General features: G+C 34.4%; 1 protein-coding gene across 5 annotated transcripts in view; it reads left to right on the top strand.

Annotated features, from left to right (window-relative positions):
• Positions 1-19,444, top strand: part of LOC149063627 (paired amphipathic helix protein Sin3a-like) — a 70,056-nt gene that overhangs the window by 33,235 nt on the left and 17,377 nt on the right. For 2 of the 5 annotated variants that reach the window (XM_089255882.1, XM_089255881.1), the window contains 15 exons: positions 95-238; positions 365-517; positions 2,030-2,116; positions 4,579-4,697; positions 5,929-6,071; positions 6,293-6,390; positions 6,524-6,640; positions 7,093-7,250; positions 8,176-8,256; positions 8,839-9,022; positions 9,155-9,278; positions 9,625-9,735; positions 9,887-10,116; positions 11,406-11,589; positions 14,586-14,738. In XM_089255882.1, the coding sequence (XP_089112008.1) occupies positions 95-238; positions 365-517; positions 2,030-2,116; positions 4,579-4,697; positions 5,929-6,071; positions 6,293-6,390; positions 6,524-6,640; positions 7,093-7,250; positions 8,176-8,256; positions 8,839-9,022; positions 9,155-9,278; positions 9,625-9,735; positions 9,887-10,116; positions 11,406-11,589; positions 14,586-14,738 (2,086 nt within the window). The remainder of the gene's footprint in view (positions 1-94; positions 239-364; positions 518-2,029; positions 2,117-4,578; positions 4,698-5,928; positions 6,072-6,292; positions 6,391-6,523; positions 6,641-7,092; positions 7,251-8,175; positions 8,257-8,838; positions 9,023-9,154; positions 9,279-9,624; positions 9,736-9,886; positions 10,117-11,405; positions 11,590-14,585; positions 14,739-19,444) is intronic. The other 3 variants (XM_089255886.1, XM_089255885.1, XM_089255883.1) reach the window with 2 other exon arrangements.

Below are 19,444 nucleotides of genomic sequence, written 5' to 3' on the forward strand. Positions count from 1 at the left end.
TATTGCTATTCAGGGCCCAGTTCCCAACTTCACTCCTCTTCAAAATTTGCTTATGTGTGTGTTGGTACACGTGATCACTTTCTCCTATTTTTAGGGTGTGCATACAAGCACTAAGCCTTTAACTGAAGCTGAAGTTTATTCACAAGTGGCCAAACTTTTTCAGAACCAGGAAGACCTCCTTCAAGAGTTCGGACAGTTCCTTCCAGATGCAAATGGAGCGAATGCTCTTGTTAGTCTGGTAAGTCTCAAATATTGACTTTTATCTTGCCCATTTTGTATTTTTAATTCATTACCGTTTTTCTAAATACAGGATAATTTTCAAAAACTTTTGTGAAATGATATAAATCAAAATTGTTTCCCCCAGCAACCTCCAAAGACAGTAAACAATGACCATCCAGTCCCAGTGAAAAAACCTGTCTTGCAAGGGAAACCTACTACCCCATCATCCACTGCACAATCGAAGCCATCTCCAGCTATTAAACGGCCACCACCAACTGCCCCATCTCCTCCTGGCAAGGTAATATTACCTTTTATAGAAATATGACAATCTATTTTTGACATGAATTATGTAAATTAAAAAAAGATGCAAATATCACTAAGAAATCAAAGAAATAGACCTTTTCTGGATTTTATGCTAAGGCAGGGGTGGGAACTAACATTTTGCGCCATACTGCTACAATAGTGTATTTCAGTTTTTTTTTCTGCACCAAATAGCCAAAATAGTGAATTTTGCCTCGGAATGCCTGAAGTTTCGGAAAGAAGGGCAAAAAAGTTTGGTTCCTGCTTGCCGTGAAACAATTGAATTTCATTTTTATTTACCCTTCGCAACTTTACCCCAAGGCAATTTTTCATTTTTTTGCTACAAGCATGCCGAACTGATAATCCATCTGATCTCTCGTTGAAAAAGTTGCCAGAAATCCAGAAAAGTTTACAAAATTAGAGAGAAGGTAGTGGATTTTTTATGAATGAATTTCCGAATTTTCCCGGCAAGTTGGCTTTGGCCCCGAAAATTGGATTAGAATAACTGCTGCCCCTTATTTAAACTAACAGCCCCTCATCGGCCTTTCCATCATGAAACCGTGATCGTGCAGCTGAAGATGGTTTGCAACGGTCTTTCATGTTTAAAGCACAGATTTGAGTGAGTTTCCATTTTCAAAAAATAAGAAAAGAAGTTGCCACTGTAAGCAGCAGAAATCACTATTGTCAGTTGTCGTTCCACCAAATCCTGATGTGCCGTGAGAAAAAAATTAATTCCACGAGTAAAAGAGCGAGTCCGCAGAATTTTAAATGCTAATTTAGCAACTTTGCCGAATAACAAGTGTCAAATTGCCAAACATTGTGTTGAATCTTCCAAAATTCTCTTCCATTTTGCAATAATTTCTTTCCGAGTATAAAAAAATTGAAAACTTATAGAAAATTTTCAGCCTATTTAAACTGCTGCAGTTTTAAATAGCAAATAGTACCCTCAGTAAGCAAAAAGTGTGTCATCTTAAATAGACTGGCATGAGAAATTTTATGGAAGTCGTTCTTTCAAACAAGGTGTCAAAAGCCTGAAACACCAAAAAACAAGCTGATGAAAATGTTATAACAAAAGACAGTGCAGTTGTTTTATTTTTAAATGGGGTGGGGATAACGAAAATACTCTTGAAGTTAATTTTGCTGCTCCAATTTATAAATATCTGCTCCAAATCCTATATTTTGCTGCTCCAAAACTGCTCCGGAATGGACTTCATCACCTCCCACCACCTGCTAAGGTGAACTCTGAAAAAAAAACATATTTTCTCTGTCTGGAATCGAACGCATGTGTTCGTGCATACTGGTTTAGGTGTGCTATTATATAGACTGATAATACAGTGTATATACCAGCATAAAATCCAGAAAAGGTCTATTTCCCCAATGTATTGGTCTGAGAAAAAACCCCCATCTCAATCACTAAGAGATATTTACATTTGTGATGCGACATGTGACATTATCTGATTTAGTGATATTTTGCATCATAATCTTTTTAATTTTCTCCCTATTTTATCAGAAACCAAAAATGACAAGTTTGAAAGATGTGACTCTTGCTGAGGCTGGGAAATACGGAACTTTAAACGAATATGCATTTTTCGATAAGGTGAAATGAGATTTGTTTTATGCATCAACTGATTTGTTCTTATGTATTTTATCCCCCTCTCTATAAATAAAGTTGCAATGAAAGTGTATATTGAAATCGAGTGCATCTTGTATCGAACTGGATGCTGTTTTTGGATGTGTTTTTATTTTTAATGTACAGCGAAACCTTGTTACAAAAATGATCAATTTTTTCTGTCCCTCTACAAAGATAGTTTTTTTTCAAGTCTTGTTTGGAATTGCCTATAGTCAAATGTGAAACCTCTCTTGATACAATGATACCCTTTCTATGGCATGAGGCGTGTTTTTTAAGTAAGTGCCATTTTGAAATTGTGCCACTGAAGCACTGCGGTTGGAATTCCGCACACGCACACTGTGTACCTACATCTGTTGGTAAACCACAGATGCTATTACGGAAACATTCGACCATGTTTACGTTTGTTTGTGAGTATTTAAAACGCCTCCGCGGATTAAGAATGCAGCTGATCCTGAAATATGTGCTGTGATTTGTTTTCTTAGTACTTAAGGTGTGAAAGATGGAATGGTACGGAAATGGATTAGAGCTTTTAAAGATGGCTGTAGGAATGTTCATGACGAACAAAGTAGGCGACCTTCTGCTATTACTGACGATTTGGGGCAGAAAGTTGATGAAAAATTGAGGGAGAACAGACACTCTATGATTTCATCGTTATCTACTAATTAGTTTTCTCAAATTTCCAGAAGTGTTTTCTATGAAATTGTGACCGAACGCTTAAATTATCAAAAGTTGTGCTCACGCTGGGTACAGAAAATTTTGACTGAGATGCACAAAACCAAAAATTTGGCCAGTGCATTGACTTGGCAGTACAGTAAAGAAGGTGATTTTTTAATCCAAATTGTCACAGGTGACAAAACATGGGTGGCTGACTATTACTACTACTATTAAACCACACGTGTACCTCATCCATATACCTTACGGAACTTCCAATGAATTGGTACATGTTGGAAGGTGCGGGTCTCTGTTGTGAACCTAACGTAAAGCTTGTTTCTCTGTAATGCTTATTATAGTGCTGCCATCTATTACATATTTTTTGAACTAAGAATGAAGTGTGATGTTTGAAGATTTTACCATTGTAGGTCTGTTGCTCTGTGCAGCAAGACTTTTTTAATGGGGAAATTGTCTTGCATTTGCACCTCGAAGTTGGGAACCACGGAAAATCAAGTTCAGCCGACCACCACTGTGGCGACGGTGAGGTTTGAATGGCTTACAATACACCAGAATCGAAACAGCAATCCATGAAATGGCAGCATTCAACATCACCCAAGAAAGTGAAGTTCAAGTAAACAATTTCAGCCCGGAAAATCGTGTGTACTGTATTTTGGGACAAGGTGGTGACACTAATTCTACGACGTACTGTGGGACCCTAACCAAACTGTGCCATGCAATCAAAAACCAAATTCGTGGCATGTTGAGTAAGGGATCGTTTTGCTTAATGACAATGCCCGCTCACACATGGCTAATTGAACCAAAGATCTCATCGCTGGGAACAACTTCATCACCCTCCATACAGTCCCGATCTAGGGCCCATTGACTACCACGTGTTCTTTTATTTGAACTATCTGGGTGGTCATGCATCGCCATGCAGACGATGATGAGGTCAAAACAACCATGTTGCAGTGGTTGTAAAATCGGGGGCAGACTTCTATGAGGATGGGATTCAAAAGCTGGTCATACGATACGATAAGTGCCTTAATGTTGGTGGAAATTATGTTGAAAAGTGGATTAAGGTGAGGTTTTCATATAAAAAAAATTGTTAAGGAAAAAGTCAACTTGCTTGCTTTTTATTTCAAAACGGTACGTACTTAAAAAAACACGCTACGTAGATATCTCCATAGCAATATTTTTTTAAAGCAATTTTAAAATTGATTTTTTTTTTATTTTGCTCAAAAAATTTTTTGCATTTGCATGAAATTGTTGGTTAAGATGTCGCTCATGTTACTTTTAGTGTTAGACACGAAGTGTAGTGCTATGAACCCTTTAATGGGTGAAACTAACTGAATTTCAATAATTTACTGATTATTAAGTTTGTACAGCTAATAAATGCTCAAGTGAATTTTCTCATGGTACTGACAATACCGATTTAGAAAAAATGTGACTGAAATGTGTGAAAATGAAATTTTTGACAGTGTGGTGAGGATGCTGCCTCTTTATGTAGCTGTAAATCCCTCTACAACATAGTTTTCCAACCTTTTTTTGTCCCATCGCCCCTTCAGAATTTTTTTCTCTCATCACTGCAATCTAAACCCTACAGTCCTATGTTATACCCGTAGCTTCTACCACATCACACATATTGGGAATAACTGCTCAACAACAATATTTTTTCTTGATCCGCCGAGAATCATTATATCAGGATTTTGTGTATTATATTGTTTTGGAGGTTATGTGTGATAATTTGGTTTTACAATCGTTTTTATGTGTATCCATAGGTCAGAAAAGCTCTGAAAAGTCAAGAAGCTTATGAAAACTTTCTGAGGCTGCTGTTCCTGTATAATCAGGAAATCATATCCAGGGGTGATCTGGTTCAACTCATTGCTCCCTTTCTTTCGTAAGTATTATTCTATGGAACATTTGCATCCCATCATTATTTCCAATACAGTTTTATCACCTAACAGGTAGGGTGCTGTGAGTTTTTGCATCTGATTGTGTTTTTAAGTCTGATTTTAGACTTTTTGACATGGACATTCACATAGGACATGACAATTAAATGAACAATGAAAGAACAAAAAAAGAATGAAAAGAAAAGAACATTGTGCACATACATTATATGCTCACAAGGGACAACCACCCTTCCAGGAGGCCAAAAATGTTAAATACTTGGCATTGACATTCGCTTTCTGCGTTTGATAGATTCTTTGTTCTATATCTGCTGTTGCACAATAGATACGTGCTGGTGACGTATTCAAATCGCCTCAGCCACACCTCAAAACTTAAAATCTGGTTTTTGAGTAGTTTGGAATGGTGTAATGGAGTGTGGAACCGACTTCAAGTTCTGCGGGCGCACCCACTCAAAAAATGTGCATGCAAAACTACAAAACACACCATTGGTGCATATTACAGATTTCTTTGCAGCACCCAGACCGAAACAGATCGAAAAAGGTTAAACTAAAAAATTAGAGGGAACACTAAAACAAGTGCCAAAACCATAGTAAATTTGCTATGGAGTTGTTTTTCCGTCATATCCTTATGAAATGATAAGGTTTCTGCACGTTGGTGACACTACGTGAAGCACATAAACGCAAAAAATGTGGAACTTGAATTTTACTGCAGCTCTTTTGATTGTTTCTGAAATCAATGGTTGATTTCATGGAACCAAAACCGCCTTTAGGCTTCTCTTCGCAGAACAGATTTATTATATTTCCTATAGATTATACTTTCAAATTCCTGATTGCTCTGTCACCATTTTGTGTTGTCTGCATGGGTCGTGAGCTTGCCACACTATTCCTTTCAGTTAGACCCAAGTTTTTCATCACACTTTAAATGGTGACTCTGCAAATAAGTAAAAAAGAATAGAGAAAATCTGTAAATTTACCTCCAGGAAACCTTTACCTTGACTTATAAGTAGGGATATCACTGTACATAAAGTGACCATTTATATGGTTTGGTTCTATAAACTGTGTGTACTGCAGGTTTTTCAGCACCAAAATAAATAAACTTAGGTCATGGTTCAAGTTGGTAGATAATGTAGCTATTTATTGTTGAAATGAAATCTCATTCATGCGTGCTAAAAAGAAACCTATAATTTTTTGTTTTTAACTTTTTAAAAATTTATTTCACAGGAGGTTTCCAGAGCTTTTCAAGTGGTTCAAGGATTTTCTCGGTTATAAGGAAATACCAAACAATGTAGATACCCTTCCCAATAAGGTTACTGCGACTCAGGAAAGGGAAAGAGTTATTGGTGGTGACTTTGCCACTGAAATTGGTAATTTTTTTTCAAGTGATTCCTAATTGAACTATGAAGAAATTTTGGTTATAAAGTACTTTTTTCGATTGACTTACTGAATTGCTAAAGAAGAAATGTTTTAAAATTTAAAAAAAAAGTCACTTCCAGCATTTGTATTTATCTAACATTTTCAAAATTTAGACGCATCTAGATTAAGCATTGTATGGGTTATCAAAACATGTTTTCATATTTTGTTCCAGATTATTCATCATGTAAAAAGTATGGAGCTAGCTACAGAGCAGTCCCTCGTAACTATGTGCAGCCAAAATGCAGTGGCCGTAATGCATTGTGCAAAGACGTGAGTTTAAAGTTATCTTCCTGAAATAAGCAAAATATGCTATTTTCTTTAGAAGATTGCAAAATTTAAGTAAAAAGAAACTAAACATGCAAAAAGAAATTGCCAAACTGAAAATTTATTTATTTTTTAATAGGTTCTCAATGACACTTGGGTATCATTTCCATCATGGTCAGAAGATTCCACTTTTGTGAGTTCCAGAAAAACTCAATATGAAGAATACATTTATCGATGTGAGGATGAAAGGTTTGAAGTAAGTAATATGTTCTAGCTCTTTAAATTCCGAATTAATCATTTATATAACTGAAAAACTACAACATTGGCCCCGATTTTAATTTCTTGAAGTGCTTATTTCATTATTTACATTTGAACAAATTATGCAAATTCTCCATTATTCTTTTCACATTATCAAAGAAATTATCTCAGATGCAATTCCAGATGCATTATTTTTCAATAGGAGAGAAGGAAATATTTCCTTACCCATTGAAAATTGGAATTCTTAAATCCTTTCTAAGGCAAGAAATAATAATGTACATATGGCTCAATGCAAGACATTGCTAGAGCACATTAAATTGAGCAAATTAATGTAAAATTTAAAAAATAAATAAAAAATTAATTTTTATTTGTTTATTTTTAAGCAGTTATCTTAAAAATATGTTTTTTAAAAGAAGTTTAATGAATTTTCTGTTATCTTTCATGTAATAGCTTGACATTCTTCTTGACTCGACTCTGTCAACAATTCAGACGTTGACTACAGTTCAAGAAAAAATCAGCAGAATGTCTGCTGAAGAAAAAACTAAATTCAGGTTGGATGATAATCTTGGGGGAAGTTCAACTTTCATTCATCAGCGAAGCATAAAAAGGTACGTAAAGGATTTTCTGATTTCTGTATGAGAATATAATGTGATTTGTCTTTCAATTTATTTTTTTAAAATTTGCTTATAAATGTTGCTTGATTATAGATGATGCAACCTGCAGGGCTCCCACTCGCCCTTCTATCTCTGTACTTATTTACTTATTAGATGGATTTATTTACATCGGAACTTTGTAATTTACATATTTTGCACACTGTGCTTTTCAAAGTGGTCTCGAAGGAGCGTCATTCTTAAAAATCTCACAAGCCTTCATAATTTGTCGTTTTGTCAATTTTACATTGTCGAAGAAAGTTGACAGATTGGACTATGGAAGACTCCAAAAAAAAAAATTTAATCTGTGGTTGCTAGTGAGCTGTTTTAGCCAAAAATTGTTTTTGTAACCAAGTCATTTCTGTCATTTTGCTTTGATTTGAGTCAATCTTATAGGATGCTGAGATAGTGCTATTTTGGGGGGGGGGGATACTAATAAGAAATTTTTTTTTGAGGAATATTTTTTGTTATGCTATATGATTATGTTCCCTATCCTACTTTTTGTTTCTACTTTTTCTGATTTTTTGAGTGGGAGCCCTGAACGTGGTATAATCTCTTGACACACGTCATAATTGTGTCTCCATAAAAAATAATTAAAAATTCAATTTTAACACCATTAAAATTGTGGACTCATCTTTCATATATTAATATTTAACAAAGATATATTAATATTTAATCTTTGTTCATATATTAATATTTGATTTTTGTTCATGCATTAATATTTATTAATGAAGCAAAAGACTTCACCTTGATCTTTCTGAATCTTCTTCTTAAGTGTTTGTCTTCAAGAAAACTCTATAATTTTAGCTGATTGATGAAGTATTCACCTTCTTGGTTCTCATGAAATGCTGAATGTTGCTGAATTTTTGTTTCCTCTTTAAAGGATATATGGGGATAAAGCTCCTGATGTCATTGAGGGCCTGAAAAAGAACCCTGCAACTGCTGTGCCTTTAGTTCTGAAGAGGTAATTTTTTTTTTTCAAAGAATGAAATGCTGCTTTTAGTTTTTACACGAAGTCCTTCATGTAAATTTGAACAATATCTATTTCTTGTTGTTTTTTTGGCCTTGTACTTTTTAACTTGATCTATATGATACAGTAGAGTCTCAATAATCCGAGGTGAATGGGACTGACACCACCTTAGAATAGTGAAAACTTGGATTATTTGGAAAGTAATTGAAAGACTTTTTTAATGTGTGGGGATTGCTTTCTCCCACCTGCTTTGCCCTTAATTCATTACACAGCTGCTAAGATCCATGGACTTTGCTTTGAGGGAAGCTGGCTGAGGCTCTAGCCCCCAGGAGCCTGATTTAAGTGCATATATACCATAGAAGTCCACTATAACGACAGCTCACAATCATGGGGAAAAATTATGTAATTACAGACTTACAGAATAAAGGGTCGATAAGCAAGATTCTTACATCCTCAAACATTCATAATGTTTTATATGATCAGTTCACCAAAAGCTGTTCATACGGTACACAAATTTACTTTGTTCTTGTGAAATGACCTGCTAACAAATGCTGAAATATTTTTCTGTATTCAAAGGTTGAAAGCCAAGGAAGAAGAATGGCGTAAAGCACAAAAAGCTTTCAATAAGGTCTGGAGAGACCAGAATGAAAAATATTACCTTAAGTCGTTAGACCATCAAGGTATAACATTCAAGCAGAATGATGTGAAATTCTTGCGGTCTAAAAATCTTCTGAATGAGATTGAAAGTATTTCAGAAGAGGTAAGTAGGTCACACAGAGGATAAAATTGTCAATTTCAAAAAATTTAATATCCTGCATGCATAAAATACTCACCTTGCTGTAATAATTGCAAAACTTTCAAAACTTTTAATTTTTTTCTATTTTATTATTAGCGACATGAGCAAGCAGAAGACTGTGAGATTTCTTCAGAACCTCATATTACAGTCGCATACAAGAACAAAGATATTCTGAAAGATGCTGCTAGTCTAATAATTCACCATGTCAAGCGTCAAACAGGTAATTTTATAAAATTTCTATTAAATTCCACATGGTTTGCCATTTAATTTAAACTTCAGTTTTCAAGGATGTGTGTCTATTAATTTTTTCATATTCATGAATTATAGTATTGATGTAAAAATTTTACGAACGTTCATCATAAAAATAAATTTATAACTAGGTAATTTATACTACATAATTCAGAATGTGCAGTTACATTTTACCTGTATTTCAGAATATTTCCATGAAATGTGGTTATCCAGAAAAAAATTTTCAAACTATATTTCATAGACAGATCACACCAATCTCTGCGGTTGCTGTTGATATTTTTTTTGTTTGTAACTCTATATGCTTGTTATTTTTTCAGGAATGCATAAGGAAGACAAGCAGAAAATCAAACATTTGATGAGGCAGTTCATTCCAGATTTGTTTTCTGCACCACGCGGAGAAATGTCAGATGATGAATTGGATAATGATGGTTAGAATCTCGTTTTCAAATTATTTACTGATGAACTCATTAAAATATGTATATTGTAGTTCATTTGATTGCCCTGGTGGTTTTACCCTTGTCAAACATACTTAGCATACCATGATAAATCTCAAAATATTCTATGATCCCCCTGTTACAGACATACTGGAAATGTATGATGAAAATGATAATTCCAAGTCATGCTTCCAAGAGTCATCATCAAAGTCATCATTGAAAAGAAGTAATAACATCATTGTCAACAACAGCAGTAGCCCAGCATACAACTGCAATGATGCAAGCCAGGATTCTTGTAGCAATCAAGAGAAAATGGTTACTGATGGGCTGTTGAACTCAAGTCCTGGTAGTTACGTTATGGACAACTGTACTCCAGTAAGTGGCTATTGATTGAAGTAGTTATAATGCTTACCATTGACCTGTTCATAGAGATAAATGAATATTCTTTTAATGGTGTTCTTCCAAAACTTGATTATTCAGTGATCTAAGTGAAAGAAAAAAAAGAGTTTAATTAAGCTGAAGAAAGGTTGATATTTTGTAACATTCAGATATTTCAATAATCCTTCCTTTCACTTATCCTATTCTGAACACCAATTCATAAGTTGACTGCTCTTTAAATTGAAAATGAGTATTTGCTGTACTCCATGTTTCATTAATCCTTTCACACTGGCATTGATGAGATATCTCACCTCTTTAAGACTAATGCTATACGAGTGTAATTATCGCTCTAAATTGGTGGAGAACACACAACCAGTTGTCAGATGAGTACTGTTTTTCATGGAGGAACCAGTTTCATAATAGGAAAAAACATGTATGTCAAGTGATGCATAATTTTTGCCGCAGACATTTTACTGGTGCTTGGGTTCAGAAAGATTGAAAAACAGTCCTAAAGCATGGAAATGAAGTACGTGCAATTAGCAATGCTTGTCTGGCATCGGCCTAAAAGCCTCTTATTTTAGCAATGGCAATTTTAGATATTTTGTAAATTTGATTTTTCTGAAATGGACTTAATTCCTATATCCCTTACTTTGCACCTGCTAGAAATCAGATGAAAGCCTATTTTATATTTTAAATAAGATATGCCAGTTTCTTTATGCCAGAGGTTTTATGATTTTTACTATGCAGAGGAAAGGGTTAAAGCAAAAACTCATCTACCATAACAATGCTATTAATGGTGTGCTGTGGCATTTTAGGTCAATGGGTCAGGTGTTTGCCACACAGGATTGTGAGATTAAATTTATATAGAAAATATCAATTAATAATGATTCCTAACAGCCACATGTCTACTTTAGGTACAGCTAAGTATCCAAAGATTAGGCTGTCGTGGGATAATTAAAATTTTAATCTCATTTGTAAAAATTTGGGGAATATATAAGCTAAGGATCTCTGGTCTGACAGTAGTAAAATTTCCCGATTCAAAAGTAAAAACTTTTTCATCAAGTAAAAAGACAAAGAATGCAAAGATACATTTAAGCAATCTAAGCTGGCAATCCTGGAATAACTGTATAACTTTTCTTGCACTGATTGAGTGATTATATGAGGGAATTTATTTTGAGTTTTCATGCAATTATATTTGAATATAAAATTTTTTAAACAAATTTAGAGAATTGGGAAATTCGTTTGTACGTGTATTGAAATTCCTTTTTCCCTTCAATTTTTTCCAGGGCGAATCCTATGCATTGTTTTATGTAAATAGCAATTGGTATATATTCTTTCGCCTTCATCACATCCTTTGTGAACGTCTGTCCAAAATAAGTGAGCGGTCTCAGGTACTTCTTAGTGAAGAGCTCAAGGATAGAGAAGACAGGAAGCAGTCAACAGCTATTGCTCTTCGGTTAAAACCTAAAAGTAAGATCTTTAGTTGATGTATCAAATTTTCATGAATAGTTCATTGTGAAATGCTGTGACATGAATCTAAATTTTATTATTTCAATTTTAATAATTAAATTTCAATCATTAATTCATTTTTCCACCATAAATTCAAACTTATTTTGATTTCAGATTGGAAAAGTCATTTATTTTTTTTATATTTCTAAGTGTATAAAAAAAACTTGGAACAGCAGCATAAGTAATGCTGAGAATCTTGGTATTTAGCTGAAACGTAAGATAAAATTTTTCAAAGTCAATTCCGCCATTTCAAACACATCCCCTGAAAATAATTGGACCGAAATGATGTATGTACATTTAATAATGAATAGTTATTTTTTTTTATCTTCTAGTTTCCTGCAAAAAGCACATGAAACACTGATATTTTTTGTCTTTCAGATTTGGCTGGTTGATTTTGTTACGCATATAGATTTTTATTTATTTTTTGCAATCCAAATCTCTTGTAGTAATATTTCGTCCATCTGAGAAAGTGTTCAAATTTTTTTACTGCACGGCTTAGAGTACAAAAATTTTAATTTTCAGTTTTTTCTTCGATAATTTCATATGTTTGCAGATAAGGGAAGAGTCTCGCCGAATTACGAACATGCTGCCTGATTAGCATGTAAATCTCTACTTCAACATGTCTGAATCAGATCTTTGTTTGTGCATGGATATGTGTCTCACTATTCAGAAAAAAAAAAAAAAGTTTGGTTTGATGTTGCCTTTTTTGGTTGTCTTTCTTTGAGAGCCTATCTGCTCATTCAGCAATGATCCGTACATTTCTCAAACCTTGTTTTATGTCATTCCATCGTGTCACATACTGCTTTAAACTAATTCAAATGCCAGATACCTTTTTTAACATTAAATGATTCACTTTGCAGGGACGTTCAGCAATTTCTACTGTGACTTGTCCCTTGTAAGCAACTCTGAAAATCAGCTAATAATTATGAACCATTTTAGTACTTGAAATTCGCAAGCAACTGGTTAAAATTTCAATAGTGTTATTTGAAACATTAAAACCAATTTTAACAAATGAATTTTAATTAAACAGTATGAATATTGAACACAAATAATTCATATCAGGTCATGCAGGTGGTTTGAAGTATAGGAAAGAATATATTTTGTGTCAGATATTCAAAATTTCAGAAATGGATTCATTAAACTTGGTTGGTGAATCTCGTGTTATATTTCATAAGGACCCGGAACAGTTATAATAGTGATGTTATCCATATTCTAAATCTACAGCTTATAACAGTTTTTATTCAACATTTTTACTATATCTCTCGATAAGAGCTTTATTTGCTAACAGCATTGTGTGGGGGAATTTTTCGCATTAGCTAAAATATGCTTATGTAGTTGTCTTGGAAGAATCATATACAGGGTGTTCTGTTAATGGACTGACAAACTCAGAGGGTTGTTAGTAGACATCAAGAGGAACAAAAATTGCTATGGAACATGGTGTCGCAAACCACATTGGGAGGGTAAAAATCGCGAAAACGCATGCAGGTTTTGATGTCATGCTGGAACTACAAAAAGATTTAATTGGTTAATTATTACAAGAATTGTTGGAAGTGGTGGCTGCTGATGTCATTGCACAGTCTAAAACAACGTAGAAATGATTCCTGGGTGCGCTCAAAGATACCAAGTATGCTTTGGATGTCTGTAGCAGCAACAACAGTCCGTGCTATGAGATCCTCTAGTGTCCCCCACAAGCGTTGCATAAACGCGTGATTTAAGGTGACCCCATAGGCTGCTTACATGAGATATGGTTACCAAACCCACGAACATATTCAGTGATCAACTGACAACCACCTTTCATCTCCTCTGGACTCAGAGCGTGCATGCATTTCACGATTTTCACCCTCTCAACGTGGGTTGCGACACCATGTTCCATTGCAATTTTTGTTCCTCTTGATGCTAACTAACAACCCTCTGAGTTTGTCGGTCCATTGACAACACCCTGTATAGTAAGCACTATTGTAAATTCAAACTCAAATTATATAAGTGTTATTGTTTAGGGCAGAGGTTCTTAACCTTCTGTGTTCCATAGACTCTTTCTGTCAATAATATGAAGGCCAAGGACATCTTTGCACAATAATATTTCAGTAAAATAACAATGCAAAAAATAAGTTATTCTTTTTCTCATCCAATCATGTGGATCCCTTAGGAACCTTTCTGAGGATCGCTGGTTTAGGGGAAATTTAAGTCTTCAGTAGTTCATGGCATGCGTAGTTTCCTTTTTGTTTAGTTGATGAAAGAAATATCTGAAGTAGAGTATTTTTCTTGTCTATTCTGCAAGGTTCGATGTGAGAGTTTGGAAATCGAAAAGGATACGAGAAAATAGTGTTAGAAATTTGATTTGTTATTCATTACACATGCTGCTGTTCACAGTTAGTCATGCCATGTAAATGTCAGCTATTTCCATATTAGGAAATGATAAAACTAGTGAATTTAATGCATGTGAATCTAAAATTCAGTTATGTATAAAAAGAGTTATGGGAGACAGGTTTTAAGAATAAATAAGGGCATTAAGTTTAATAGTGGCATTCAAGTGTTCTGAATTATGAAATTATTATAACATAGTGGCTGAGGATTTTATGTCAGGTATTCATTCTGAACTTCATCTGAGGTGTCGTAATGAGGCATTTGATATTAGTGCATATTTAAATAAAATCGACTTTCGTTTTCTCACTCATTTAAATTCTCATTGTGTATGTTTTGAATCATTTAAAACTGATGCACGTATGAATCAGGCTTATCGATCAAATATTCAAAAAAAGAAAAAAAATTATTGAACTTGTTCTTTGACAAATCACTGGAATTCAATCAGTCCTGTTTGGAACTTCTGGTGTTTCACAGGGTTATTCAACATGCCATATTAAAGCTCTCAGTACAACACCCAATACTACTATTTGCAATCCAGTGGCTTGTTACAAGTGTTGGTAGACTGAGCCACTGAATGCCTTTGTATTCTTTAGAGAGGTTATCTTCTCGATGGAGAGATCGCTGCTGGCTCCCTCTGGCAACAAAGAGCTATCTCCCAGGTTGCCGTGCTGAGGTGCAAATAACCAGCCTTCCGACCCTGTGGAGTAGCCAGCATTGCATTCTATATCTTCAGTGGTCATTCTTTGGTAAGCAATACAAAACAGTACGTATACTACCAATTTTAGTACCCAACTATATGCGTGAGAAAATCGTAAGTGATGTTGTTTCTTTACGGAAATCACTTTTATAGAGAGCCTTTGATATTAATAAGAAATGACATTAAAATTTACTGACATATTTTTGTTTTTGAGTGTTTGGGATTGATTTTTGTATATGAAGAACAAAGAAATTTTCTTCCAGAGTGCAAAACATTCTTGTCTGTTTGCAGATTTGAAACATGCCAATGAATGATTTTAATGAATACTCATGAAAAAAATAATGCTTTCTGTCTCGATTCAGTTTGATAATTATCAAATGGGTTTTGTAGAAGCATATCTGTGAGGATACAGTAATATCCCGACTTACGTCTACATTGTCTCTTCCTAAAATGATTTTTTTCCAGTTCAATGCACTTTGAGCAAATCTTGAAGACTTTTGACATTATGTTCTTGGAACAAAAGTGTTTCCAGCAAGAAAGGCATTTAAAACACTAATAGATAAGAAATAATGAAAATATGCACAGTTGCCTCTCTTCTATAACCTCCCCCTCCCTGCGGAGAAGGGAAGGACATTATCAGTGGAAAAATTAAACTAAACTTTTGTCTCTCTTTTAACTTTCATGATAAGTGTTGGTACAAATTATTGACGTAAGTCGGGGTATCACTAATTTGTTGACATTTTGACCATACCTTTGTGTTGATATCTCAAATAATTAATATTGCATTAGTATGCAGCATCTTTAATTGACTGGTGGTCTTACACCCATGTAGCATGGGGGTTTTTTTTTTCTTCAAATGAGTCAGTTCGTTTGCATACGCGTAAGTGAACTTGTACTTGGTCTAGAGGTCTAAGTCCCCCCCTCCCTGGGTGAAATAATCGAAATTCTAATTAAGTAATCAAAATATTCTTCTGGTATACGGTTACGGTTGAATTAAGCAGGGCTATTGGCTGCTGTGACCATTCCCTGGCTTCCAGTATACGGATCTTCAAACACAATTTTTTTTTTCTATTGGAATCATCGATATTCAAACTAATCGCAATACCGAAATAAGGGGGTGCTTGCGACAACATGTACAATGCTGACTCCGGGCTGGCTGTGCTCCAGGGTATCTTTATGGGGATATTTTTCTGGATGGTAATAAAATTTTCAAGCGTGGTCAAAGCCGTTCAAACCTTTGAATATAAACAATGTACTTATGGAAGATTTTCTTCAGATGCTCAGCCGATAGCCCTGCATAAGTCTATTGGAACATATTTTTTTGTACAATGTTTTAAATGCACAATGGCTGGTCGAAAATATTGAGTGTTTTCAAGAAATGTTTCACTGCAGATTATCCTTGTATAATCGAATCAAGGAAGAGCCAGCAGTTAGCCTTTTGCTCCATTTGTAGAGTTGGTTTTTCTGTAGCACACAAAGGCAAAGCAGATGTCATAAAACACGTTCACACACAGAAGCATGTGGACAATTGTAAGATTACGGAAAGTAACAAAAAATTAAATTTTGCTCAAGACTGTTCCACTTTTGATGCCGTTATCCATGCCGAGTGTTTATTTACATCGTTCATTGTGGAACATAACTTACCATTGTCTTGTGCGGAGCATGCCAATATTCTTTTTAAGAAAATGTTTCCAGATAGTGAAATTGCCAAAAAAAATATGCATGTTCAAGAACGAAAACATCTTGCATTGTTGCTGAAATGGGGAACGCTTCAAAAATGGAATTGATCCATTTCATGCAAAAAGGCCGATTTCGACTGACAGCAGCAATAAATCTGAGAAGTACTACCCACTTAGTGTGACAGTATTCAGTTCCAAAAGTAGTCGGATTGAAAATTTTTTATTCCAGGTGCCTGTTCTTGTTGGTGATAGTACAGGAGAAAATATCTCCAAATTGATAATCAGCTGCTTAGAAAGAAAACAATATTCCATTGGGAAATTGTATTGCCTTAAGTGTAGATAATGCACCTGTTATGATTGGCAAATATAATGGTGTGGCAGCATTTTTAAAAAAGAATATTGACTATTTAGCTGTTATAGGTTTCCCTTGTCGTCTCATTCATTTGACTACCAGAAAGGGAGCCAAATGTCTCCCAGGAAACGTAGAAGAATATCTTATCGATATTTTTTATTACTTTCAAAGGAGCTCTAAGTGAAAAGAGAAGTTTCAAACTTTGTGTAGCACACAAAGTTTGTGTAAATGTAAACAGTGCAATCTGTTCATTTCTGATATTTATTTTGCCATCTTTTGATAAGACAAATTTACTGTTACAATCGAATAAGCCCATTATTCACAAGGCCAGATCAATTCTCCTGCATCTCTTGGAAGATGTATTGTCAAAATTTGTTTTGCCATCTGTCTTGAAAAGTGCATCTTCAATTTAGAGTATCAAATATGATTCAGTTGAAAACCAAAAATCTGATGCAGATTTAATGATTGGTAGGTCTTCAGAAAAAATGCTTTTGCTTTTGAAAGATTCACAAAAAGTAAAGTTTTATTCTTATGTGAGAAAATTTTACGTTACTACTTGTAATTACATGGCTCAAAAGTTCCCTATTGATCATGAAGTGTTCGTTAATGCTGAAGTGGCTGACATCGATTTAGTGGAGAAGTCTTCATTTTCTAAAGCACGTTTTTTGATGAAAAAATATTCATCAGTTATCTCAAGAGCAATTGAAATTTCACATGAAGATGAGGCCTATTATATTATCCAGTCTGAATTTTGCCATCTACAGCATGAACAAATTCCAGATGAAATTCTCAAAGACGAAAGAGCTGACATTCAATGGAAATTGATAGGTGAACTCAAAATTAATGATGGTGGATTAAAATTCAAGAGAGTGTCAAGCTTGATGTTGCTCATCCTAACAATTCCTCACAGCAATGCCCAATGTGAGAGAATTTTTAGTTATCTAACAAAGACAAACACTCAGTTTAGGTCAACCATGGCAAAAGAAACATTGGGAAATCTAATTGGTAGTCAAATCTAAGTTTGACAATGATTTTTTGAGGAGGGCTAAATCTTCCACAACAAAGGCATTGCATAAAACTTAGTCCCATTTGTGAATAGCTTGTATATAGTTTTGTTTTTGCATTAGTTATTAAAATATAGATTTTCAATGGTAATTCTTTTCGAATATGATTGTGATGAAGCATCAAAATTAACATGAAAGGTAAAATAATCCAATCATTTTAATGTAATAGAGTTTTAGAATAAATATTTTACCCTTGAATATTTCAAACATTTAAAAAACAGTTTACTGCAATAAATTGCATATAAATTTCATTGCCATTTCGTTACTTTGAGGACCAAAAATGACCTGTAATCTACACGAGCAAATTTTTATTCCCCCTTAATGAAATCTTGAGAAATTTGAGGAAAGTATTTGATTTTCAGAAAAAATGTTGCATCCATGTACAGTCTGTTAACTTATAAAAATATACCCATATTTTACATTAAATTCTTCATTATTTTGACTTTGTGGATTATGCACAGGAAGTTATCGTATGCTTGTAGGATTTTTGCAGGAAATTTTGGGGATCTTTGCAGGAAATTGCAGGACTTTTGCCTTTTCAAGGTTGGCAGGTCTGATATTGACTCGTACAAGGAGTCTGATAGCCAGCGTTGAGGAAGAGGGGAGCAGATCTTCAACATGAAACTTATATAACATAGAAATTCTGACATTTGCCGTTTTTCACTTCAAAATACAATACACACAACATATTCCTGCATGTATTAATTCATTAGAAATTCCCATGAGAAGTGCTTAGAAGGTGCATGTACTGTAGGGTGGGTCACAGTTCTATGTAAAAAAAAAAATTTTTTTAATTTCTATCCGGCACAGCACGAAAAGGGTGCCAAATGATGTCTTTAGCTCACATATAAATTTTTTTAAGAATGGGTTATCATCTTCTGCCTCCAGATTGACTTTGAAAAATTCTTATTTTGAAAAAAAAAAAAAAAACACTTTTTGATGATTTCTCAAAGTGTGTGTGAGGTTTTAAAATAAATTTTTAAAGTGTGTCTATATAAAACAAATACAAATCGCATGAGTAACATTTATTTATTACAAGGAAAAAGTTTAAAAAGTGGTATTTATATTATCATATATCAAATAGCGTAAAAATCCTTACTCTTAAATTTCGGCAAAGCGTTTTGAGACTTACTAACCGAATTGACAACCCAGTCCATATTCTGAAGAATTTCTAACCGATAGGTCACTGCCTTGGTAAAAGATAGAATGAGGGTGGATCAGATATATTGTACTTCGGCCAGTTAATGAGATCGATGTAATACATCAAATTTTACTATAGGAAAGTTGCAACAGTCGGAGTCTATTTTTCTGAATGCTGCAGGCTTCCAGTTTATGGATGTGGGGTTCAGAGTCAGTCACTGTTGCAACCAATGAATTTTCAGGGTGTGCGAAGTACGTGTTTCTTTGAGAATTGCAGGATATATTTTGCCTTTAAGTTCTGCCGGTAAATACCTAGCTGCAGCGATGAGCTTGAACAGGTGTCGTGTTCCATCTTTACAGGAAGGGTGAGTTTTGATAGCAAACCAAGTTGGAACGTAAAACTTGACGACATACGTTGCTAGAATTATTAAATTTTCAGAAAGAGATTCCATCAAAACGTACAAATATAGAATTCGATTAGCATGAGTTAGCTATAGGGCATGAGCCATTTTGCCTGGCG

This window comes from Pholcus phalangioides, unplaced genomic scaffold, assembly GCF_987345545.1.
Source record: "Pholcus phalangioides strain wild (caught in Gottingen) unplaced genomic scaffold, Ppha-v1.0 ptg000172l_1, whole genome shotgun sequence".
Classification (NCBI taxonomy): domain Eukaryota; kingdom Metazoa; phylum Arthropoda; class Arachnida; order Araneae; family Pholcidae; genus Pholcus; species Pholcus phalangioides.